This window comes from Cucurbita moschata, unplaced genomic scaffold (assembly GCF_002738365.1).
Source record: "Cucurbita moschata cultivar Rifu unplaced genomic scaffold, Cmos_1.0 Cmo_Scf00009, whole genome shotgun sequence".
Taxonomy (NCBI): Eukaryota; Viridiplantae; Streptophyta; class Magnoliopsida; order Cucurbitales; family Cucurbitaceae; genus Cucurbita; species Cucurbita moschata.
The window spans coordinates 5,168,481-5,191,392 of record NW_019268525.1 but is presented as its reverse complement, the minus strand read 5'-3'; the positions used below and the strand labels follow the sequence as shown (position 1 = coordinate 5,191,392).

The window sequence follows — 22,912 nt, the reverse complement described above, 5'->3', positions numbered from 1 at the left end:
ACTTAAATTTCTAAATAACATGATAAAAACAAACCATATGATGACATGGTACAATATGATATCCCATGCCAAGGATATGGCTACCTTCAAAATTATTTTAATAAGATGCTTCCACAGTCGCAAATAAATGATATACATTTTACACCCAAAATTGTTGAAATTATATTATAAACTGAAACAAACGGACAAACAAAATGCTTCTTGAATTAACCATATCCAGGTTTGAATAAGAGATCCAAAGATGGATGGATGTAAAACTAGAATCATGAAAAGGCAGAGCAGCTCATCTCAGAAATCCTCCAAAGCAGCAAAGATGTTAGAATTGACGTAGTCGTTATCCACCAAGCTCACCAAGTAATAGCTGCTCTGTATCTGAAATAAATCGTAAACAGAAATTTGGAGGAATACTGTCAAATTCAAAATACTTGTCAACAACTGCCTCCATAAACATTGATTAAGATGTACTTAGGTACCAACCTCCTCGAGCAATTTTCTGGACGGGTCTCCCTCGGGGTACAAGGAAGCCCATCCCCTCGACCAAAGCTCAAATGCCTCGTCTTTCCACACGTGAAAGCTTGCAGGGTCGACGACGGTTGGCTGTATGATCTCTTTGGCTGGGAAAACTCCCCATGTTACAGCATTCACATCCTTTTGGGTGATGTTGGATACCCAAACGCCTTCTTTATTCACCGCCATGTAGGTTAGAGATGGAAGAGCCCTGCACTTGTCAACAACAGCATCCAACTTTTCTTTGGAACAGAAAAACTCGATGTATGCCTTTTGATAGACGTAACCCCCTGATCCACCCCATCCTGTAAGTCATTATAAATCGTCCCAACACTGGTCAGATGACTAAATAAGCATTCTGACGCCACTACCACAAATCACAGAAGTCAGAACTGAAATAGATTTAGTTTTTTAAATGTAAAGTTTAGGAAATAGTATTTGAACCATTTATTATTCTTTATATATTAACTTATTAAGTTACTAGCCAGTCAAAGGGGGATGATTAATATATTAATAATAAAAAATTAATTCGATGAATGCATCAATCTGAATTTACCTACAGAAGGAGAATCAGATCTTTCTCCGTTAACCGATGGTTGGCTGTTGATGGTAAGGAGACCTTTCATGTTAATTTTTCCAAGCCGTTCGCTTATTATCCTTGTCTCAGCCTGAAGTCCGTCTAATTCAGACCATGGACTGCTTCTCAACTTTCCAAGGCAGTACTTCATAAATTTCTGATATGAAACAGTCAAACATATCTAAGGTTCTGCATATTGCATCATATTGATATAACAAAATTTCTTTACACTCTTGGTTAGAAGGCAGCAGTAGTACCTCATAAACATCTTCTATGCTATTCAATGGAAGAGCCCATTCCTCAAGAAGCTTCTTGCCACGTGCACGTGGGCGCATAAACTTAAGTGAAAAAAAAAAGCAAAAATAAAACTGGTTACACTTGAATGCTTTAGAAACCATATTGAAAGTGTTGCAGCAATGTCCAAATAAAAATTGAATGAATGGAAGTTCATGTTTTCAGCTTTTTGAAGTGCTTAAAAAAGAGAGAATAAATCATCTCGCCAGCTCACGTATAGTAACAATGAAAATGAATACACAATTTACAAGCAACAATAAACATGAATGCACAAATTTACACGGAAAAGCCTGCCACTACTTTTCAAAAGGATTTGGTAGTTTTTTTTTTTTTTTTTTTTTTTTTTTTTTTAATTTTTACAATTAATATATTTTCCTAGGATAAGTTTCATTCCACTCAACAGAATACTATTTTGATAATGGTGTCAGACTAATCATACCAAGCCAAAAGTAAAAGTTACATTATGCGGAAAAAAGTTTACCAAGGATAGCTTCTTTTAGGTCTCTAATTCATGCAGATCACAATGAGTTCAATAATGAGACTACAGTCATCAAAGGGGGAATGCAAGATTCAAGTTCTAACAGGCAGTCAGCAAGAATTTATTCCGGAGGTTATAAAGGATTTTTCTCCTTACAGCTGCCTGTCTCTCTCTTTTTCTCTAGCTCCCTCTCTAGAGTGTATGTATATATATATATAAAACAAATATCATTAACATAGAACATGTATTAACAAATACCACTCACATAGAGGATGCATTTTACAAGTAATATTGTTAATACCTCTCTAGAGTGTATGTATATATATATATATAAAACAAATATCATTAACATAGAACATGTATTAACAAATACCACTCACATAGAGGATGCATTTTACAAGTACTATTGTTAATACCTGATAGTCAGTTAGTGCCCCATATGAAGGGTTCCTAGAATCAGTCCATCTACCATGAGGGTACTGGTCCCAACCTATGGTCCTTGATATGTAGCTTTTAGGACGGTTAGCCCTGCAATCGTCAACTATATAGATCATCTCTATCTCAAATTTAACCAAGTGTAGAAAAATTTTATGCATTCTAAATAATTAGGGATATGATCCAATTTTTCAAAAACATATGACATACCAGAAGATTGGGCGAACATCTTCATGGACACGGAAAATATTTGTCGGGCGCCTCCAAGGTAAAGATCTTGATATTTTGCTTTCTTCAATCAGACCAAGACTCTGTCACATGTTAAATATAAATGAGTAAAAGTGCACTTGGACATGAATTAAACCCCAAAAGCACAGAATATACTACAAGCCTGAGCAAATGAAAATAAAATAATGATAACGTATGAAAAAAAAAAAAAAAAGAATAACAAAGTCTATATATCAGAAAAAGATAACTACATCCAATCAAATTTTATCTTAAAAACTGTGCGGGCGGGCGAGTCATGTTCCTGTGAGTATAAGAAAAGTTTATTCAACGTTAATCAAGAAATAGGTTAGTAATAGTATCACTGTTTTCATAACTTACTTTTAACGAGACTCATCAGCAATTACATTCAGAAGTTTTCGTTACAAAAATTACTTAAAAGCTTCTTTCAAGTTGACTTCAAAACGCAAATGCAGTCTCAGTAGTCCAAATAATAATGAATCAAGAATGAGAAAGGAAAGGAAGCCAAATTCTATCAAATGCAATCCGCCCCCGAAAATGAGAAAACATTAACAAAAAAAAACTTCAGCAATTTCCCTGGTAACAGAGCATCCACAGAAAAATAACCCATAGAAACAATGGTTGGAAGTAAAACTAAAATGTTAAAGAGATAATGGAATGCACCATTAGTATGGCCAATGCTGATTTCTCCATATTCAGCGTATAAAGATGTAGTGTTTTGATTCCATGAGCCAAAATCTTCTTGCACATCTCAGTTCCAAGGTGAATTCCATAAGCTTTAACAGCCTCTTCATTGTCCTTGATAGGCTCTAAGGCAGCCATGATCTCATCCGGAACCTGCAAGTTTTCAAAAGTCATACATACAGGTAAAAGAGAACCAATTTAACATTATAGATCGAATTATCTCTTTAAATAAAAATGAAAATTTGATGATCACTGATTGTAAATTTCTAGGAATAGAGCAGGTGACCAATTAATATCAACGCATATGATTTATATCAAGGCTATTATGGATAATCTGATGAGAAAAGTATGAATTTAGAAAATACAGGAGCATATGTGATTAGACATTACAATTATCAAACAGCATCAAGGCTTGAAAGAATTTAGAAAAAATTATGAATTTAAAGTGACCGATATTGCCAAAGAAGATGTCTGAAAGTGGCAGGCAATAGCTGGATTCTTTTAATCAAACTATCAAACAGCATCAAGACTTGAAAGTATTGTTTGCATCAACATAGAACCCATTGAGACTTTTCTTCCTTAACACAAGAAATTTGAGAAAGCAGAACACAAGAATGTATGAAGAACAGTTCGAACAAAGTTAATTTACATGCAAGTATTTTTCACTCCAAGCAAATACATATGGGTCAAAGGAGATCAGTTGGAGCAGAAAGAACTCAGTACCTTCGTTTTGCAAAATTCGGTCATGCGTATGAAACCTTTGTAATTATTGATGGGCATAATACCAGGTACAATCGGACAAGTTATTCCAATTTGCCGACAATCATTAACAAACTTGAGGAAAATGTCAGTGTCATAGAAAAGTTGGGTAACAATCAGATCAGCACCAGCATCAAACTGAAAAAACAAAATAAAATAAAATAAAAAACAAATTAGGATATAAAAGGTAACCCATGTAAGAACAGGGAAACAGGGATTAAAAATTGCTTTAAGATCAGGGTCACCTTTCTCTTAAGATAAGCCAGATCGCTCTGGTAGCCTTCAAGCGTCGCCACGCCGTTGCTTCCAATCACGTCTGGATGTGCCTCTGAGAAGAAGAGAATTGAAGTAACCATTAGCATTCCGTTAGTTACAGAAAAGAAAAGCCATCTGTAAGTAGATCTGTAACTTCCGATCAAAACAAAGAGGACCTGGATATCCAGCTACAGTAATGCCAAAGTAGTCACCATATTTCTCCCTGATGTGTTTAACCTAGAAATAAGAAACGGAAACATTTAGAGAGCAGAAAAACAGAACAGAGAAAACTAACAGAGACGAAACGAATGTAGAGTACAAGATCGAGAGCACAAGCGAAGCCGCCTTCGATCTGGACGAATTTGTCCTGTCCATGGGGAGGGTCACCACGAAGCGCGAGGACATTCTGAATGCCATTGGACTTGATGGTTTGAAGAGCATGGTCAATCTTCTCAATAGGCATATTGGTGCAGGTGAGATGCATCATGGTCTCGACACAGATCATGTTCTGCATCTTGTTGGCAATGTCGAGTGTGAGATCGGCAGTGGAGCCACCGGCGCCCCAAGTAATGTCGCAGAAAGAAGGATTATGAGCCACCATACGATCCATCCTCTCGAAGAGGTTATCGACACCGTCCTCCGTCTTCGGCGGGAAGTACTCGAACGAGAACACCACTCTAGCATCATCGCCGGTGGTGGCTGCCCGGATCTTATCAATCACCTTCATCCTATCTTACCAGTTAGAGATGGGGAGCAATGCGAGCGTCTGTGTCTGCAAATCAATGGCCAAAATCAGCAATGATAAACATATGGGCAGAAGTAAAGATGGGAGGAATTGAAAATTTGAAGACTAACGAAGAGAGAAAAGCAGAAGATGGAGAGATCCAAACAGGGAGATGGGTGAAAGAGAGAGAGAAGGAAATCGCATCTGGGAATTTGTCTGTTTGAGCTATAAATAATATTCGAAGAGATCAGTTGTAGTCTCGGAACCCACCCACTCCAACAACCTCGCAATCGGCATCACTCAGCCGAGGAATTGTATACCAACCCCCGATTTCCCGATTTACAAATAATTTCATTAATAACGGGGTTGGAAACCATCGCTTTCCCGGACGAAGATTTGGCGGTTGTCCCCTTCATAGCCTATATAAATGGAAATGAAAATACAATAAAACATTTTAAATTTGAGGGATAATATATTCATAGATAATAAACATTTTATTATCATTTAAAACTACAAAAATATTAAATTGAAATTATATCAATTAAAACTATAAACTAATAATTCTATCCTCTAATACTTTAAATTTTTATAAATATATTAATTTACCTGGTAAGTTAGATCGTTTAAAAAATCTTAACTCGTAAGTGTAATGGTCTTGGATTATATATTAATTGGTTTAACACTAGGATTTTCTTAATCCTCCCTGCATAATTTCTTTTACGATCGGACAACAAAAATATTAGACCATGACAGAGTTGCACATTCATGCCCATAATAGAGAGGCAGGTTGCACATTCCCGCCCATAATAGAATTTGCTGCTAAAAATGGATTCAATATGATATGTCTTGCTCCCCTTGCCACCTGTCAAATCAAGCAAGAGATCATCCAAAGTTGGGCCCCTCTCTATTGGTCTTGTGCTCTCTAACTCAGTTACGAATCTCGAGTGAGAACCGGACAAATTTAAACCTTGTTTTAAGATTCCATATAAAAGTTCAAACCCTTTTTAACTTTGCTTCTTCAAATGTCCCACTAACAAAATGAGTCATTCTTCTCTTTTCTCTTCTTCCTCTATTTTTCTATAATATGTTTATAGTTTATATATATTATTGAGGAAAATTTGAATTTTTTATTTTTATAAAAAAATATATATATATTATATAATTCTTCTTAAAAAGGAATAAAAGGTCATCCATTTCTTTAAATCTGGGGTTTTGAACGATTTAATTTAAACCTATTCATTTAATAAATGTCTATAAAGTTATAAGTTTCCTATGAGTCGACTTTTTTTAGAAATAAAATTAATTGATAAATTTATTAAATTTTTAAATTTTAAATAATACTTGTATTAACATAATTTTTATTTAATTCTACCACTTTTTTTTTTTCATTAAAATGATAATTTTTTTGTTAATTTATTTTGGAGTAAAAATTGTTATTTGTAGTTAAGCGTAGGTGAATGGACCATAAATTGACAAACCACATTGACGATAAAATTTGTAAATTAAGGGGTAAAACAGAGGTTAAAAATAAAATTGACATTTTAAGTTAAAAAAAGAATAACGCGTGAAAAAAGAATTGGAGGAACGGTTGAGGTTAGGGAGCGAGACGTTGGGCGCTGTCTCCTACCTATACTTCGCTGTCAGTCTCCGACACAGAAAAGCAATAAAACCTCTCTCTAATATCCCTTCAACCTGTCCGCTCTCTTTCTCAACCATCTCCGCCGTCCCCGCCACCGCCATTTCCGCAACCGCCTCCTCTTCCCCTCCATTTTGTTACCGGAATCCCCAAAGCATTCATTCATTCATTAAAAAATGTGCAGGCTATTCAACGACGGCCCTTTTCGTTCTTAATTTTGTCCATTTCTAATTCCTTACTGTTTATGGGTACCCACAATTAGAAAGTGGAATCTCGTTCTCATAAAATTGTGCAATTACCGATATCGGCAGCTGAGATAAGTGGGGTTTTCGTTTTATTTGTTGTCTGCGATCATGACACCGAGCACCGCCGTTGGGACGGGGAACGGTGGAGGCGCAGGAGCTGAAGGTGGGCTTAAGAAGGGGCCGTGGACGGCGTCGGAAGATGCGATTCTTGTGGAATATGTGAGGAAGAACGGGGAAGGGAATTGGAACGCCGTTCAGAGAAATTCTGGACTTAACCGTTGTGGTAAAAGCTGCCGCCTCCGTTGGGCTAACCATTTACGGCCTAATTTGAAAAAGGGCGCTTTCTCCCCTGAAGAGGAGCGGCTCATTCTTCAACTCCATGCCAAGTATGGCAACAAATGGGCCCGCATGGCTTCTCAGGTTTCCCTCGAATTTACAAATGTCGGGTATAAATCTATGATCGTTCTCTTGATTAGCTGACGTGTAATTGATTTGTTCTTCTTGTCTTGTAGCTACCGGGAAGAACAGACAATGAGATTAAGAATTACTGGAACACAAGGATAAAAAGACGGCAACGACAGGGCCTTCCGTTATATCCACACGACATAAAGCCATTGTCGGCGCAATCACAACCGACGACACCAACAAGCCCCCTCCCGTCCCCGACGACATCGACATCAACGCCAACGACACCGACAGGCATTCCGACCTCCATGTTCCAGTTCCACAGCCTCAGTCCAAGCTCAATGCATTCCCTCTCCCCAACGCCACCCCCTCACTCTCCTCTATCTTCACCACACCAACACGAACCCCACACTTTCTCATCCTTCCCCTTCACCGCCCCAAGCTCTTTCACCTTCCACCGCCCACCACCCATCCTCGCCGCGCCGATTCGTTTCAAGCATTTTCGGGCTAACACCAATACTACCCCTGTTTTTACTCATCATCCCAGTCTTTTAACCCATTCTCCGACGCCGCCGCCGCCGCAACAGCTCTCTCATGTGGACTCTTTCCAATTCCCCATGACTTTGGCTACCAATTCTCCTTCTCCGTCTCCTACGTCGCACATTCTTCAAACCCACTCTGGAATGGTTATGAATAACTGTATGGGTTCTCTAAAACAGGACCTGTCTCCAACCCAATTTCACCAAATTAACGTTCCCCATACTGGGTTGAGCTTCAACGATGACAAGGTCGGCTCCGCCATGAGTTTCAGCAGCGGCGTTGGCCTGCTGGAGGATCTGTTGGAGGAAGCTCAGGTATTGGGGTGCGATGTGAACTCAAATGCTAAACTAAGTTCATCTTCTTCATGTTTGGTTTCGCCCGGTGAACAGCGGCTGTTTGATGACTTCCATAAGTTGGCTCAAGACTCCAACACTTGCTTATTTTTCAGTAAGCTCTCCCCCTGCTTTCTAATTTACTTCTTCTATTTCCGTTCTAATTATTAAATTCATTAGAAATCACGAAATTCTCTCCCAACCATCCTCCTCTCGAACAAAATATACTATAGAATCTCTCTTAAAGCCTATGGAGCCCTCGAATAGCCTTTCTTTAATCGAGGCTCGATTCCTTCTCTAGAGTCCTCGAACAAAGTACTACACCATTTGTTTGACACTTGAGGATTCTATTGATATGACTCTAACCATGTTAAGAATCACGGCTTCCTGTAATATTGTGATATTGTCTACTTTGAAGTTCTTATCGTAAAAGTCTCGTACTAATGAAAATGTATTCTACAGGCACAAAAGCAAAGGAGGATGGAGGCGAGTGCGGTAGCCCAGCAGCGAGTGAGGACTGGTCGAAGCTACTGAATGCGGCCATCCCATCAAACATTCAACTTCCACAATGGTACGACACGAACAAGGAAGAAGAACAACAAATCTCGTATGGACAAACCGTTTCATCAGCTTTACCAAATCATCATCATCATCAACAAAACCAAGATGACAACGTAGGAGAACTGGACGTCCAACAACTGGCTGCCTTTTTCCCTGTCGCCACTGAACAAGACCAACCTCCAGTAACCAACAATTCATCCTGCCCTTGGGATAATTTGCCTGGAATCTGCTAAAACCATTATTAACAAACCATTAATCAACCAATAGGATTTGATGGGGTTTTGTTTAATTTATATGTATATTGTGATTAAAACAGGGATTGGCACATTTAATTAATTATATATATATATACTAAACCTGTATATAGCATTTGCCATGTCCATAAATGCGAGGTGGAGTATGTTTTGTAATATCATTTCTTGGGGCGGCTATCCTTGGGACAGCACTCTTTCTTATTCAATTATATTCAACAAATTTCCCTCAATTTTCATCGAAAAAATTGAAGAATAATTGGAGAAGTAGCTCGTCAAACCATTAAATAGTTCATGGTCATGAACATGTATCAAAGTAAAAGTCAATCATTGAACTCCGTTCATGGTCATGAACATGTATCAAAGTAAAAGTCAACCATTAAACGAACAACTTATAATTTATTTTTAATTATTTATAATCTAAGTCTGTAGAAGTAAAAAGTAAAAGCTAGTGGTGGGTGTTTGTGGGGTGGGTGAGATAATTTTTTTATTTTTTATTTTTTATTTTTTTATTTTATTTGTTATAAATTTTTAGTTGAGAGCCAAAGATTAATTCACCCAAAGCTCTAGAGCTTAATTGTCTTTTGAGTGCTTTCGCTTAGGTACACCTACAACTATCACTCCAAAATTTATTCCTCATTATTTTGCAGTTGACTTACGACATTTTAAATTATTTTTTAAAAAAATCGAACTTATTTTAGTTGAATTTGATTCAAATAAATGAAAACTTTATAAATTAGATGAGTTTGTGTTTTTTTAAGACGAAAGTTAATTTTAAAATATACAGATTGGTTAACATAAAATTAATTATATATATATATATATATTAATTTTACAATTATAAAAATAATTTTTAACTATTTAAAAGGTAATCTTTTAAAATATATATTAAAATTAAATCGTAAATTTTAATTAAATATTTTAAAATAAGTAGAGAGAGGCATGTTTTATTAAAAACAAAAATTTGAATAACTAGAACCGATGAACCCTCCTTACCTTATCATTTTTAGAAGGCTTTTACTTTCACCAATGAAATCTAACCAATAATTTGAGTGATGCCATTATGTTGCTCACCAGTATGCAAATGAAAATCAAACACTTTTGCACTTTCTTATTTGATACAACAAACATAAAAGTAATTGGCAAAGGCATTACAAATCTCAGAATTTGAAGTAGAAGCAAAATCTAATTGCTTTGGTGTTGAAGGTGTTGAGAAGGAAGAGGAGGGTCGAAGATACTAAAAGCCCTAAAAGCAGAAACCACAGCCACCACAAAGAAACACCCAAATCCCAAAGCTTGAAAAACCAGAGCCATCTTCATCTTGTCGCAGAACTTCCCATATGTGCTGTAAGCCTCACTCCACGAAACCTCCCTGTCTCCATAGTAAGCCAAATACAGAATCTCCCCCACCGCCGCTACCGATGTCACCATCAAATAAGCCACAATCTGAACCACCCATCACACAACAAATTCAATTACATAAATAAATTGAAATGGGAATGGACGGAATTGTATAAACCTGGTCGGAAACGAAGAAGACCCAAGCCTTGGCGGCGAAGCATCGGAGCCAGGAGAACGCGGCGGCGAACAAAGCGTACGCGGCGGCGATGGCGGATATGCAGACCATGTACCTGACAATGAATCAAAACCCATTACCGGATTTAAATTTGGAGCAGACCCAGATGAAGAAATTTGATGTAAATATATATTTAGTTACTTGAGGCCGCTGAGATTGTGGAACTCCAAGGTGCCGTAGTCGGGATTGTCCTGGCGGTTGGTGACGGTGAGGCAGATTGAAGCGATGGTGAGAGGAACGGAGAAGAGTCGCAGAGAGACGTCGAGGAGTTTGAGGATTGGAGGGTGGGGATTGTGGGTTTCTTCCATTTTTTGATTGGGTGAAGCGATGGAGTGAAGAACAGGTCTGATTGAGGGATTTGGGGAAATAAGAAGAAGAGTAAAGAAGTGTGAAAGGCGAGAAATTTGCTCCCAACTTCTTTGCCCCTTTTTGGAGTGAGAATGGATGGATTAGTGGGTGTGGGCTCTGCTTTTCTTTGCTCTTTTTCTGTGCTGGAAATGATGGCTTCGGGTTGTTTGCCTTCAAATTTGTTGATAAGGCTTCAACTTCAAGGCATTTTTTAAGAACAGAGGAACCAACCACAAAGTTTTTCTTTTTTTAATCTTTTTATTTTATAGTATTTAATAATTTAATAATTTACTGAAATATATTTTATATTTGATATATATTTTATTTTAGGTTCTGATTTAATTAATAGAATATTTTCACTTATTTCTAAATCATTTAGTGATTATATTCATGGTAAACATTAATCAAAATCGGCCTTTAGATTCCATTTATGTTTGTGAGATGTTCCATTCCATTTTTGTTTCTCGACCATCATTCTTAACATAATTCTATAAATTTAAAATGAAATCCTAAATTTTTAAAAATTTTAATAATACCCTCAAATTTAAAAAATAGTCTAAAAAATACTCTTATATTAGTGTAATACTTTATTTAAAAAATATTTTATATTTTTGACACATTTCACAAATATATTTAAATTTTAAAACATTCCGTTAATATCTTCGAATTTCTTTTAAAAAGTTTTAAAATATTTTTGAAGTAAAGTGTTTTTTTTTTTTAATGTAAAAGGTTATTTTTGAAAACGTTTGAAATTTCGAGGGTATTATATGGTTTTTATTAAAAAATAACTGTAATATTTTTTAAAAATTTTTAAAATTTTAAAAATATTATTGTAATTTTTTAAACTTTATAAATATTTTTGAAATAAAAGCGTAATGTTTGAGAGTTTTTTTTTTTTTTTATTATTATTAATTCAGCTAAATTTTTAATACATTTAATAAACTTTATGTCATTCAATTAATTAATAAATGGCGGGATGTAAGATGGACCAAAATTACCAAATGGATCCATTTAAGTCGAGCTGTGGGGAGCAAAGAAAATGGCTTGGAGCCACGCGGAGAGGCAGTTGGAGTTGGCTTGGAGATCAAGCCGTGCGAGTCTGTGCAGGTGCAGGACGCAACTTCGTGAGCGACTGGGACACGGACGTGTGTACAGGCTGGTGGGCTTTGCAGATGGATTGGGCTAAGGCTACTGGAGTGGGCTAGATTGGAGACGCAGTTGGGCTTCGCACGTGAACGTGGACCGACTACAGACTGCTATTGGGCTGGGCCGGAGTGAGTTGGTGGAGTAGGCCACACGTGTGGGATGAAAAGTAATTTTGTAAAATATATATTAAAATTTAATTATAGATCTTAATTAAATGTTTAAAAACTTATTATGGTAAAAAAAGAAAAAAGAAAAAGATGATGGTCTTGTTGTGCGTGCACGTGCTCCATGTGGAAGAACCATTAGGGATTGTCGGCATTATTTACAATATTCAAAGAACAGAGCAGGAAGCGACAAGAGGTAGAAAAAGATGAATTAAAGTTACAACAAAAGAAGAATCCTACTCTTCCATGTCCTGCAATTACTCCCATCTCTATCCCATCCCAATATCTGTTCTTCAGCTAAAAGAAACCCAACCCTTTGTTCCAAATCCGGCTCTTCCCCAATTTCCACTCTCTAATAACATGTTTTTACCCATTTCCTTGAGATTGCTCAACAAATCCAACGACCCCATTCAAATAAAAAATGGGTAAAATCCCAAATGGGGCAGTGGTGTATGCTGTAGGGTCTTCTCAAACCTCAATCAGACACTTTTGAGCTCTCCACCGACGCTCCAACCACTGCTACTGTTCAAGGCCCACTTCTAAATCCGAACCCATTTTCCCATTTCAGGAGATTCAACTTCTTTGAACAAAAACCCTCTTTCCCAATCTCTATCTCTTTAGGTACTGCAGTTTTAACTTTGGGAATTCTGCGATTTCTCGACTGGATTTGGTTGTTCTACGATCTGACTTGAATTTGGACTGTTGTGTTGACTTGGGGTTCGATTATGGTGGCTTGATTTTCGCTCTGTTTGAAGAAGAAGGGGGGGAAAGGGAGATTATGTCGTGGAAAAGTAGAGGAGGATTTGAGCCTAGTACGAGGAGCTCTGTTTCTCGGAAATGGACCTTTCTGTTTTGTATTGGATGCTTTTGTGCTGGAATGCTCTTCTCTGATAGGTCTCTTTTCTCATATTCCTTACTCTCTTGATTTTTGTTCTTGTTCAATTCTTTGTGTTCTTTCAATGGAATTATGTGATGGGTTGGGATTTTGTTGCTTTTTTACTGAGAAATCTTAGAAAGAAAAGGAGTATTCTATGATGATCTGAAAAGTAATTGGGTGGCAATGATTGCTTCTGTAATTCGATCGACTGGGATTTTTCCCCCTTTGCTTTATTGCGTTGAAATCATTACTAGATGACACTCTATTGATGTTGTAGACCTTAGTTTTTACAATTTGCATGGATAATTTCATCTGTTTTTTCCTTTTTACTCTTGTTCAATCATGTTTTTGTATCGGATTCCTGCCCCAAAGGGTGGCGTCGGGCGGGCTGCTTTGTAACGTAATTCTCTCATAGCAATAGGGTACATGTGAGATCCCACATCGGTTGGGGAGGAGAACAAAGCATTCTTTATAAGGGTGTGGAAACCTCCCCTTGAGGGGCTCGAGAGAGGTCAATATCGGCTAGTGGTATATTGTTGGAACTAATAAGGTTTATGTTGGGGAAACAGAATGTGGGCTGTACCTGAAGTTGAAAATGTGGGAGGAGGGTCAACAGGCTCTGAAGAACAGAGCTTAACAATGGTTTCAGAGGGTTGTAACACATCAACTGTGAGTTATCTTCACCTAAATTTCCTTTGATAAGCCTTCTTATTTTACTGCTGTTTCATAAGTTAATGCCTCTTTCCTTCAGAAAGATGGAAACAATGAATCCAAAGACATTCTGGGAGAAGTTTCCGAGACTCATAACGCTATACAGTAAGCTAACATCGTCATTCGTTGCTCGGTTTTTTTGCTTTAGTTGGGTATCAGCTAAGTTCCTACTGGTACATAATGCAGGACTTTGGATAAAACAATTTCAAGTTTGGAGATGGAATTAGCTGTTGCAAGGGCTGCACAGGATTCGATTCTAAACGGTTCTCCATTGATGGAAAACGTTAAGCTTTCCGAATCGGTTCATAAAAGGAAATATTTAATGGTCGTAGGTATTAATACTGCTTTTAGTAGTCGGAAGCGTCGGGACTCTGTTCGTGCTACTTGGATGCCCCAAGGTTTGACTATCTATCGCGTACATGTCTAAATCTTTTCCTTTGATTCTCTATATTTCTGTTCTAAATTCCGCTTCGGCTCTGTTTACAAATAGGAGATAAAAGAAAGAAGCTCGAGGAAGAGAAAGGCATTGTCGTCCGCTTTGTAATTGGTCACAGGTGCTTATATAAAGTTTGAAGCTGAGCTGAAGTCGATCGACTTACTTTTTAACAAGTTACAGTTTTGAAAACGATTTATAACGTAGATTACGAAAAAAATTGATCATTTAGCTGTATTTTTATTGCTAGTACTACGCCGGGTGGTATTCTGGATCGAGCTATCGAAGCCGAGGACAAGAGACATGGTGATTTTTTGAGACTGGTACTGCCTTTTCTCTCTTATACTGCCTTCATTTTACTTGTTCATGCAATCTGTTCAAAAATAAATCCTGTTCTGTGATGATCTTGTTCAAGGAATGAAAGCTGACGTGTTTTGTTCGTCGTTTTTGGGGCAGGATCATGTTGAAGGTTACCTTGAATTGTCAGCCAAGACCAAAGCTTACTTTGCCACCGCTGTTGCGTTGTGGGATGCTGATTTTTACGTCAAGGTCGACGATGACGTGCATGTCAACATAGGTAAACACGCAAATGTGTATATATATTGAATCTTAGAGTGTTGGTATCTCTTGATGAAGTTGTTATTACATTTATCTGCAGCAACACTTGGATCGACATTAGCTAGACATCGGTCGAAGCCCCGAGTGTACATTGGATGCATGAAATCCGGTCCCGTCCTTGCACAAAAGTAAGTTGATTGGTCGTTTAGGTTTTCACGAGTATGTTTCTATTTGGTAATCTACTGAATGTCTCATCCTGGGCTTTTTCGTCATCAGAGGAGTCAGATATTACGAACCCGAGTACTGGAAATTCGGGGAGGAAGGAAACAAGTACTTCCGTCATGCCACGGGTCAGCTTTACGCCATTTCAAAGGATTTGGCAACTTACATATCAATCAACCAGTATGTTTCCTGTTTTTTACAATAAAGTTGCTCTATAGTGGCTGGTTCTCAGAATAATCTTTGTATAGGCACATACTGCACAAGTATACGAACGAGGACGTTTCATTAGGTTCTTGGTTTATTGGGCTGGACGTCGAGCATATCGACGATCGAAGATTATGTTGTGGCACCCCACCTGGTATAATCCATAACTTTCCTTCTGTTATTTAGTTTATCTTCAATATTTCCATTATCGAGATTCTCGAGTTCATGACATGTTCATTTGCATCACAGAGCAAGTTCCTTAGTTCATTTAGTAGTTGTCATATGCTCTTCTGTTTGGCTCGACGTGATGCCAATGTGATCATCGCTATTTCGAGACCTGTTTTGTAATAGTTATGCCAATTGTCAAACACAGATTGCGAGTGGAAGGCTCAAGCAGGCAACATTTGCATCGCGTCGTTCGACTGGAGTTGCAGCGGGATATGCAAGTCGGTGGAGCGGATGAAGGAGGTTCACCGCCGCTGTGGAGAGGGGGAAAATGTGGTGTTGAATGCAGTTTTCTGATAAGGAATAGTTGAAATTGAGAGAAGAAATGGGGATTTTGGTTTAGAATGAGAGGGTAAATAGATAGTGAGTGTAAAATACCATTCTTTCAGCTGGTGGGGGAAAGGCTGTTCTGATGCCTTCTTCAATGGCTAATCAATCTGCATAAGTAAGAGGGTGCTGCTGCTATTGTTTTCACATTATTTCTTCTTTCTATTTTAGATTTAAACCATTTTATACTATACCTACTCGACTTATGTAATTCTTTACACTATCTTTGGATCGTTAGAATGTTGACCAAAAATTTGATATATATTTAAATGTCGTTCTTAACAAGTCATTTAGTCACTGTCACGTTGTATTATTCTCTTCAGACTTTTCCTTTTGATTAAAGCACATCTACTAGTGAGAGTTTTTCACACTCTTATCTCTAACGGATGTGGGATCTCACAATCCATCTCTTAAATTCCAGCGCCTTCGCTGGCACATCGCCTGATGTCAAGCTCTAATACTATTTGTAACAGCCCACCGCTAAAGGAAGAGCTGCAAATAGAGCAACTATATAGCATTCGGTAAACAGATGTCTGTCTACATGAATATAGCTCAAAATTTAAATTTTTGAAAATTTATTAGGATAACAAAAGGGCTTTACTTTACTTACAAGATGGAGAGAAGGTTGGGAGATAATGGTAATTCATCCTTAGAGATCTATATGCTTATCATAAGAGAGAACAGAGACAGCTAAGAAGATAAAAAAAAACTCCTCTTTCATTTGCAGAACCACAGCTATGATCACCACCATGTCTGATCAATCCGCCTCAGGGATACTCTGCAGGGAAGGCTGCCACGATCGTGGCTGCATCTCGAGCGTACCATCGACGTAAAACAGTGACGACAACAGCTGCTCCATCTGCAGCTCTTCCTTCACCTCTACCACATTATAATTAGCTAGTAACATCTCCAGCTCTCTCTTTGTGATCTTGATCTTCAACTCTGTCGTGGTCGCCGTCACAGAGGCCACCAGAGCCTCGTCGTAGGCCATGAGGCTTCTCTTCACCATCTCCAGAGCCTCTTCATCACTAATTCTTGATGATTTCCCACAGAAAATTTTGTTGGAAACGCAGTTTCCCATGGTGATTATCTCTGTGTTTGAGAGAGAGAGGGAGAGGTTGGTGTTGTACAAAGTGAACTCTTAGTCTCCAATAAATGCATGGAAGAAATATCATATTATAATATAATGAATGCAACATAGTTCTGTACAAATCTTGAAAATAAAGCACGTAAACTGTTTCATTTTCAAAATATAAAATTGGTTGGTGGGGAATAAAAACCATAGCCATTCTTCTTTATAGGTCAAAATTCAACATTCAACCATGAAGGTAAAGTATGAAATTGAGCACAAATTGACCCATAAAAAAGGGGTTTTCCCATTTGGGTATTACGTCAATTTTCAAACATGGCTGCTAAGTTTGATGTCCTTTACTTAATAAAGTGTTGAACACTACTTTTTTAGCAAAAAAGTTGGGGTTTTTTTTTTTTTACACCAACCCTCCATGAATATAAGCCTTTGGTTCCAAATATGAAGGAAGATTGAGTTTGATATACCAATAACTAATCCTTAACACCCAATGCTCGAAATTAAATTACTTTAGGCGGGCTGATTTTTATTTGTTTTTATGAGAATGATTAATTTATAACTCTATCCAAAATAGATTTCAGCCGTAATTTAGAGATATCAATATTCTTGTACGTGCAATAATTTATGACTTCCCAAATAAATCCCTCAAATTTCCATACAAATTTTGGCCATGATTTTAAATACCTCTAAGTTGACCAAAAGTTCAGCCTACAGCCAAAGATATTATCCACTTTGACTCGTTACATATCGTATAAGAATCTGACACCTAGTGGCGTGACAACTGTTGGAGAAGAGAATGAAACCTACCTAATAAGAGTGCAGATACCTCTCCCTAGCAAACGCATTTTAAAATTATAATGGACCAAAGCAAACAATATTAGCAGTTAGCAGTTGACTTCTAGTGTTACATCATTATTCTTTTACCTTCCTTAAAACCATTATGTTCAAGAAATCTGGCAAACACCATATCATCCCTCTGTCCTCCATCAAGCTTGGTTGTCCTTGTCTCCAGCTGATGTTGAAGGTGTACCAAATTAATCCATTCATCAGCCCAACCAAAATTCTGTAAAAGACTCATCTCCTTATTTGGAAATTAACATTACACCTGTGGCCTTACCCTGCAACTACAAGTCATTCTACTCTTTCCACTATCTTAACTAGAGAAGAATTCAGAAGGGGGCATTTTACATTGCAAAATTATAAATTACAATGACGAGAATGAACAAACCAATCATCTTGGTCACCAATCATTATAGATACTAAGAATGCGTTTACATCTGAATGGCTTGCATTGATGTTAACAATAACAGAGAAATGAATCGTTTGGTTGACTTATCATTGTTTTGCCTTCCCGTAAGAATCCTGGGGAATCGCTAGGAGCCAAGCCTGATAAATGGTGCATCGAAGCCAGTTCTAAGCTTCCTTGAAGAACGTGAGAGTCTTCAATGAACACAAATCGAATCACTTTTGGAAGCAAGCACTGAATACAACCATCTAGATCTTCTGCCTCAGGACCTGGCGCAACTGGACCTTGTGGCTTTCCATTCTTGCCTCCAGGAGCTTTGCCTTTAAACTACCTTTGATTGTGTTGCGAGGGATGCATCCTTTCTTCCCTTGCGTCCCGTGAACATTGCTCGAGTCGGGAGAGCTCCACTGTCCTGCTAATTCTGGAGGACTAATCCCGCTTCTCATTGAGCCCCCATCTGCAGATAAGATACTTGCACTTGATAATCTACCATTTGAAAGCCTGCCATTAATGCCTTCAAGTGAGATTAGTTTGTACCCTTCATTGTTTGAGCATGATTTCCAAAGCCGTGCGATGGATGATATCTTTTTTAATTGCTTTGATGGAACCGAGCAGACTTCACTGATATCGGAAACGGGCGAGTATCCACCTCCGTTTCCTTCCCATTCATTCCCGCTCACTGAAGCATTACTCTCTCGATGATTCTTTTTGACAGATTCAATACTTTCTTCCAGGGAATTGCTTGAGCCCTGATCCTCCAGATGACTCGCAGTTTCCCACCCACTCTCATCTTCTTCTATACCGCCGTTATGATCAATAAATAAATTCGTATGTTTCTGGATGCCAATCCTATCAGTCACATTAGCTTCAAGACTTGCAGTCTGGACTTTAGAAGCATTACTAGATGGGCTGTAAGCAATGCACTGTCCAGTTTCTCTCTTATTTGATTCTCCAAAATTAACATCTTCAAACACAGAGAAGATGTCATCTGGGTTTGAAGGTTCATAAACAAATTCTGTGACGTCTTGAATATTCACAGAAGCAGCAGCCTCCCTAAGTAGCAAAGCCTTTTTCATCTCTGATACATCTGGGGTTGCACTTTTCGACCTTAAGAAGTCTTCAAGGTCTGCTACTAGATTACGCATCTGTGAGTATTTCTCTTCAAGTGCCACCTTGGCATCGACCAGCTTCATTTGAACACGTTCCTCCCGCCAGACCTCAGCCATCTGTAACATTCTCCGTTCTTCGTCAACTTCCTCTCTAAATTTCATGGAGTCTCTCTTCAAAGCTTCTATTCTTGCTTTGTCATCGCCAATTTCCTTTGCGAGTTCATCACATACTTCCTCTACCAATGATCTTTCCTTCCTTTCTTTTTCATAGTCTTGCATAAACCGCTTCGCAAATAGCTTAGCATCGGACAACTCATTAACCAATTTTGAATTAATCATTTCCACTCTTTGCCGGGTTTTCTTCTCTCTGTTCAACTCAGCCTTCATATCATCAATAAATGCTCTTACTTTCTCATGCTCTCTGCTCCGCCATAAAGCTTTTTCTTCACTGACTTTCCTCAAGAAGTATTCAAGCTTCTTTTTTGAAGCATTACGCTCCGCTTGAAGTTCCTCGATCTGCAAGTGGGCCTGCTCTAGTTCAGCTTCAAGCGCTGATAGGCCTGAAGCAGCACCTTGTTGATCAAGAAGCCTCATTTGGCTGTAAATCTGACGAGCCTCAACTGGTGTTTTCAAGCATGCAGGTTCCCACTTTGTTGCCCCTTCCATTGCTGTGTTTGAATATCGTAATGAGGGCTCAAACTGGGAGAGAAAACCAACAATTTATGGAAAAGGGTCATAAATTCACTAAGTGAATATAAATAAGCCATGAAGAGAGTATGCAGAACATCCTATCTATTATTTATATTATAGTGATAACCGATAAGAACATCTTATATATTATTAGTTACTGATAAATTACATTCATCCTTACCCAAAATTTAAAGAATGTGACCGTGCAAATGACATAGAAGGATTTATTAAAAAGATATCAAATACACAGTTTGTTATCTGAAAATAACAGTCATTGTGCATCTGATATGTTAAGTTAAACTGACAAAGATAATAGTTTCTCTCATGTTATCCGAAAATCAAATATTTGTATTCCAATCAAGTGTACAACAAAGTGTCAAACCTTGCACAATGGTCCATTTCTTGAATCAGAGACAGAACGCGGACTATGTAATAGATCATTCATTTCAGAATTAAATGCTATCTTAACCTCAGGATGAAGAGCTGGAGCACCGATGTGACCAATGCGAGGCTGAAAGGAGAAATTTCAAGAAAAATAAATAAATATCTGAAAAACTGAATCATTCAAGTTTGATCTGTTCAACCATAAGGTCAACGAGGACCACATATCCAACAATTTGCAGCAAATAATAAATACTTATCCTACGCAAGAAAACAAAAGATAAATATGTGATCGACATGAATGCATGCATTCATAGGATCTGATGTGCTGATTAAGCTGTTAATTCCTAGACTTGACATTGTTTCAAGCAGTACAAATTTGAGGTAAGGGTCTGAAACTTAAATTTAGATGGAATATTGAATAAATTTGAAAATATTAGATTGGGCAAAGAGAACATTAGATTCATCTTTACCCCCAAAAAAACCTGGAAAACGACATGGTGATGGGCATCTTACAAGAAAAATGCAATGAAATATTCAAAAGAAGGGGGAAGAAAGCCAATACCCACAGGTTAGAAGAAAGCCCTCCAATTGCTTCTAAAATTAAATTTCATCCTACTGTGTTCATCTGCATTACTTGTTTACATGATCAACTATGGAGTGGAGACCATATTTCCATTCCAATCAATGTTTAGCCGTTATAATTACTATTGGGTTTGTGATAGACATAAATTGAAAAACTTCACTGTAACAGATCGGATTAAAGTCATAATCAATTAAAAGCAGCAGCACCATCCCAAACACTCAAACTTCAATAATTTACTATTGGATCAAAACTTTCGATTCAGAAGCTAAATGAACATCTCAGACCTCCGAAAGCGAGATAAGCAACAAAAAAATAATAATAAGTTACCTGAAACCCTAGGAGATCCTCCCTCCTCCGCAGGCCGCCGTTCCTCCCTTCACTAGCGACCGCCTCCTGCAGCTGCAATCTCCAGATTCCAGCCGCGAGCTTCCTGGCCGAAACGACGACTTTCCTTCCTTTAGTTCCTCTACAGCGACCTCTCTGGCTGGTTTCCAGAGGCAACTTCTTCTCATCCTCCTCCTGAACTTCATAATCTTCATTCTCAGGTTCCTCGATCTTCCACTTAAGCAAGGGCGTCTCAGGGCGGCTCCGCTTCCCAACCGGAGCTGAAAGTCTTCTTACACGGGCTGGACTTCGGATTGTTCTCCGCGTGGCTCGACTGGAAGGCGGCCGGCACTGAAGATCCAAATCCGGAAGTTGGTTGCGTGCCGGCGGGAATGGCGCCGGATGCTGAGGCTTCTTAGAGGATACCTTCATCATCTCCGGCGCGACACTGCCATTGAGAAAGATGGTGGTGATTTGGCGTAGAAAAACGGTGGATTCAGGTTCAGGTAAAGGTGTCTAACGAGGGTTTCAGAGAAGAAAAGGGGTGACAGCGGATTTCGTTTGACGATGGTGATGGAGAAAACGACGGACATCAGATGTACGGTCGTACCGTATTATACACTCATGGTATGCGCCCCTCTTTTAATGTTAGATATGCATACACACCAAATAAAAATACAAAGCAAATCCAAAATTTTAAAGCCGTTTAAAATATGTCAATTAGCTTATGACCCCGAAATCGGACAATTAACCTGTACCTCTATTTAGACTTGCATGCACTAATCAACTAGTTTGTGATCCCGTCCAAAACATGTCCAACCAGCCTATAGCTCGTAAATCAAAACCCTGAGTAACGAACGTGTGATAAGGAATCAAAACGTGAGACAACCAAGTTATGCCTTTGATAGTATAATTAACATTATTAATTTTTTTTAATAAAGGTTAAGATAAATGGATTTTGAAAATTTGAGTATCAATTACTGCCCAACAAATCAAATTAATTATTGATATGAGTAATAAAAGAAAGAATAAAAAAATATATTTAATTATTAATTATTTAAAAATAATATATAGTAGGATCATGACAATTCCTTGAGAAATAAATGATGGATAACTGAGAATGTATAATGCATAATAATTCGTTTTACTCTTATTAATTAAAGAACTTTCCATTAAATGGAGAGATGGCCAAAAATTAATAATTTCAAAATTGTAATAAATAAAGGATAAAAAAAATTATGAGTGCCTTTAAGGACCATAATTATTTTATTTTATTTTTTTCGTTTTTTTCATTCTGTGTTATTTTCAATTTATTAAATATCCAAATAGCTTTAAAACGTTGTCTTCAAAAATAAAAAATGAATAAATAAGTAACTTTAAAATAAAGATTTCTTTAGTATCCAAATAAGTTTATGTGAAATTAAATAGCAGGATAGGATAGTGTACTTTTGTAACCTAAAATTTTAATTTCATCGAATAAAAATCTTGTAAAATTAATATCATCCTCCAAAAATTATTAAACCCAAAGATTGAGTCTTAAGTTTTACTTAAATCCGGACAAGGATAATTTAATAATGAATGTGTACTATGAGGAAAAAAGGAATGACCTATAAATTAAAGAAAACTATATAAAAAATACATAAGTAACTTTAAAACGTTCGAAGATAATTTAAAGACATAGATAGACAGTAAAAAAAATTTGTGAACTTTTTTTTTTTTTTTTTTTTTTTTTTTTTTTTTTTTTTTTTTTTTTTTTTTTTTTTTTTTTT

At 37.5% G+C, this 22,912-nt stretch overlaps 5 protein-coding genes across 8 annotated transcripts; 2 read left to right on the top strand and 3 right to left on the bottom strand.

Moving 5' to 3' along the window:
* Nucleotides 1-12: 12 nt before the first annotated feature.
* LOC111447472 (methylenetetrahydrofolate reductase 2-like) lies at nucleotides 13-5,246 on the bottom strand. Of its 2 annotated transcripts, none has more exons than XM_023086660.1 (12): nucleotides 5,230-5,246; nucleotides 4,555-5,007; nucleotides 4,412-4,472; nucleotides 4,226-4,308; nucleotides 3,945-4,118; nucleotides 3,201-3,374; nucleotides 2,502-2,602; nucleotides 2,273-2,384; nucleotides 1,342-1,422; nucleotides 1,064-1,241; nucleotides 478-812; nucleotides 13-372 (listed from the first exon to the last, which is right to left on the bottom strand). In XM_023086660.1, the coding sequence occupies exons 2-12, from the start codon at nucleotides 4,960-4,962 to the stop codon at nucleotides 289-291; spliced, it is 1,791 nt and encodes a 596-aa protein (XP_022942428.1). In that variant the 5' UTR covers nucleotides 4,963-5,007; nucleotides 5,230-5,246; the 3' UTR covers nucleotides 13-288. The 2 variants fall into 2 exon arrangements, with proteins under 2 accessions (XP_022942428.1, XP_022942427.1); XM_023086659.1 differs by lacking the exon at nucleotides 5,230-5,246 and adding an exon at nucleotides 5,091-5,223.
* A 1,702-nt stretch (nucleotides 5,247-6,948) lies between these two features.
* Nucleotides 6,949-8,911, top strand: LOC111447240 (transcription factor MYB97-like). The gene is made up of 3 exons (XM_023086283.1): nucleotides 6,949-7,260; nucleotides 7,353-8,232; nucleotides 8,580-8,911. Exons 1-3 carry the CDS (start codon nucleotides 6,949-6,951, stop codon nucleotides 8,909-8,911), a joined length of 1,524 nt encoding a protein of 507 aa, XP_022942051.1.
* Nucleotides 8,912-10,008: 1,097 nt separating this feature from the next.
* LOC111447478 (CASP-like protein 2D1) lies at nucleotides 10,009-11,006 on the bottom strand. Its single transcript, XM_023086666.1, has 3 exons — nucleotides 10,647-11,006; nucleotides 10,449-10,560; nucleotides 10,009-10,375 (listed from the first exon to the last, which is right to left on the bottom strand). The coding sequence occupies exons 1-3, from the start codon at nucleotides 10,811-10,813 to the stop codon at nucleotides 10,115-10,117; spliced, it is 540 nt and encodes a 179-aa protein (XP_022942434.1). The 5' UTR covers nucleotides 10,814-11,006; the 3' UTR covers nucleotides 10,009-10,114.
* Nucleotides 11,007-12,431: 1,425 nt separating this feature from the next.
* LOC111447474 (probable beta-1,3-galactosyltransferase 3) lies at nucleotides 12,432-16,005 on the top strand. The gene is made up of 11 exons (XM_023086662.1): nucleotides 12,432-13,057; nucleotides 13,610-13,709; nucleotides 13,792-13,856; nucleotides 13,938-14,149; nucleotides 14,242-14,305; nucleotides 14,435-14,507; nucleotides 14,641-14,761; nucleotides 14,843-14,930; nucleotides 15,019-15,144; nucleotides 15,213-15,322; nucleotides 15,542-16,005. The coding sequence occupies exons 1-11, from the start codon at nucleotides 12,942-12,944 to the stop codon at nucleotides 15,688-15,690; spliced, it is 1,224 nt and encodes a 407-aa protein (XP_022942430.1). The 5' UTR covers nucleotides 12,432-12,941; the 3' UTR covers nucleotides 15,691-16,005.
* Nucleotides 16,006-17,871: 1,866 nt separating this feature from the next.
* LOC111447471 lies at nucleotides 17,872-21,724 on the bottom strand. 3 transcript variants are annotated; one of them, XM_023086657.1, is made up of 4 exons: nucleotides 21,147-21,724; nucleotides 20,235-20,363; nucleotides 18,591-19,861; nucleotides 18,347-18,510 (listed from the first exon to the last, which is right to left on the bottom strand). In XM_023086657.1, the coding sequence occupies exons 1-4, from the start codon at nucleotides 21,576-21,578 to the stop codon at nucleotides 18,483-18,485; spliced, it is 1,860 nt and encodes a 619-aa protein (XP_022942425.1). In that variant the 5' UTR covers nucleotides 21,579-21,724; the 3' UTR covers nucleotides 18,347-18,482. The 3 variants fall into 3 exon arrangements, with proteins under 3 accessions (XP_022942423.1, XP_022942424.1, XP_022942425.1); XM_023086655.1 differs by having other exon boundaries at nucleotides 17,872-19,861; XM_023086656.1 differs by having other exon boundaries at nucleotides 17,872-19,861; nucleotides 20,322-20,363.
* Between the last annotated feature and the right edge of the window lie 1,188 nt (nucleotides 21,725-22,912).

Excerpts from the sequence above, each read along its gene's own strand:
- LOC111447240 (XM_023086283.1), top strand. The coding sequence starts at position 6,949 with ATGACACCGAGCACCGCCGTTGGGACGGGGAACGGTGGAGGCGCAGGA. Across the intron at positions 7,261-7,352 it reads GGGCCCGCATGGCTTCTCAG|CTACCGGGAAGAACAGACAA; the intron begins GTTTCCCTCGAA and ends CTTGTCTTGTAG. Across the intron at positions 8,233-8,579 it reads CAACACTTGCTTATTTTTCA|GCACAAAAGCAAAGGAGGAT; the intron begins GTAAGCTCTCCC and ends TGTATTCTACAG.
- LOC111447478 (XM_023086666.1), bottom strand. The coding sequence starts at position 10,813 with ATGGAAGAAACCCACAATCCCCACCCTCCAATCCTCAAACTCCTCGAC. Across the intron at positions 10,561-10,646 it reads CACAATCTCAGCGGCCTCAA|GTACATGGTCTGCATATCCG; the intron begins GTAACTAAATAT and ends ATTCATTGTCAG. Across the intron at positions 10,376-10,448 it reads TCTTCTTCGTTTCCGACCAG|ATTGTGGCTTATTTGATGGT; the intron begins GTTTATACAATT and ends TGGGTGGTTCAG.
- LOC111447471 (XM_023086655.1), bottom strand. The coding sequence starts at position 21,578 with ATGATGAAGGTATCCTCTAAGAAGCCTCAGCATCCGGCGCCATTCCCG. Across the intron at positions 20,364-21,146 it reads AGGATCTCCTAGGGTTTCAG|CCTCGCATTGGTCACATCGG; the intron begins GTAACTTATTAT and ends TTCTCCTTTCAG. Across the intron at positions 19,862-20,234 it reads GAAATGGACCATTGTGCAAG|TTTGAGCCCTCATTACGATA; the intron begins GTTTGACACTTT and ends TTTCTCTCCCAG.
- LOC111447472 (XM_023086660.1), bottom strand. The coding sequence starts at position 4,962 with ATGAAGGTGATTGATAAGATCCGGGCAGCCACCACCGGCGATGATGCT. Across the intron at positions 4,119-4,225 it reads TGGCTTATCTTAAGAGAAAG|TTTGATGCTGGTGCTGATCT; the intron begins GTGACCCTGATC and ends TTGTTTTTTCAG. Across the intron at positions 373-477 it reads CCAGAAAATTGCTCGAGGAG|ATACAGAGCAGCTATTACTT; the intron begins GTTGGTACCTAA and ends GATTTATTTCAG.
- LOC111447474 (XM_023086662.1), top strand. The coding sequence starts at position 12,942 with ATGTCGTGGAAAAGTAGAGGAGGATTTGAGCCTAGTACGAGGAGCTCT. Across the intron at positions 14,306-14,434 it reads CGCTTTGTAATTGGTCACAG|TACTACGCCGGGTGGTATTC; the intron begins GTGCTTATATAA and ends TTTTATTGCTAG. Across the intron at positions 15,145-15,212 it reads ACTTACATATCAATCAACCA|GCACATACTGCACAAGTATA; the intron begins GTATGTTTCCTG and ends ATCTTTGTATAG.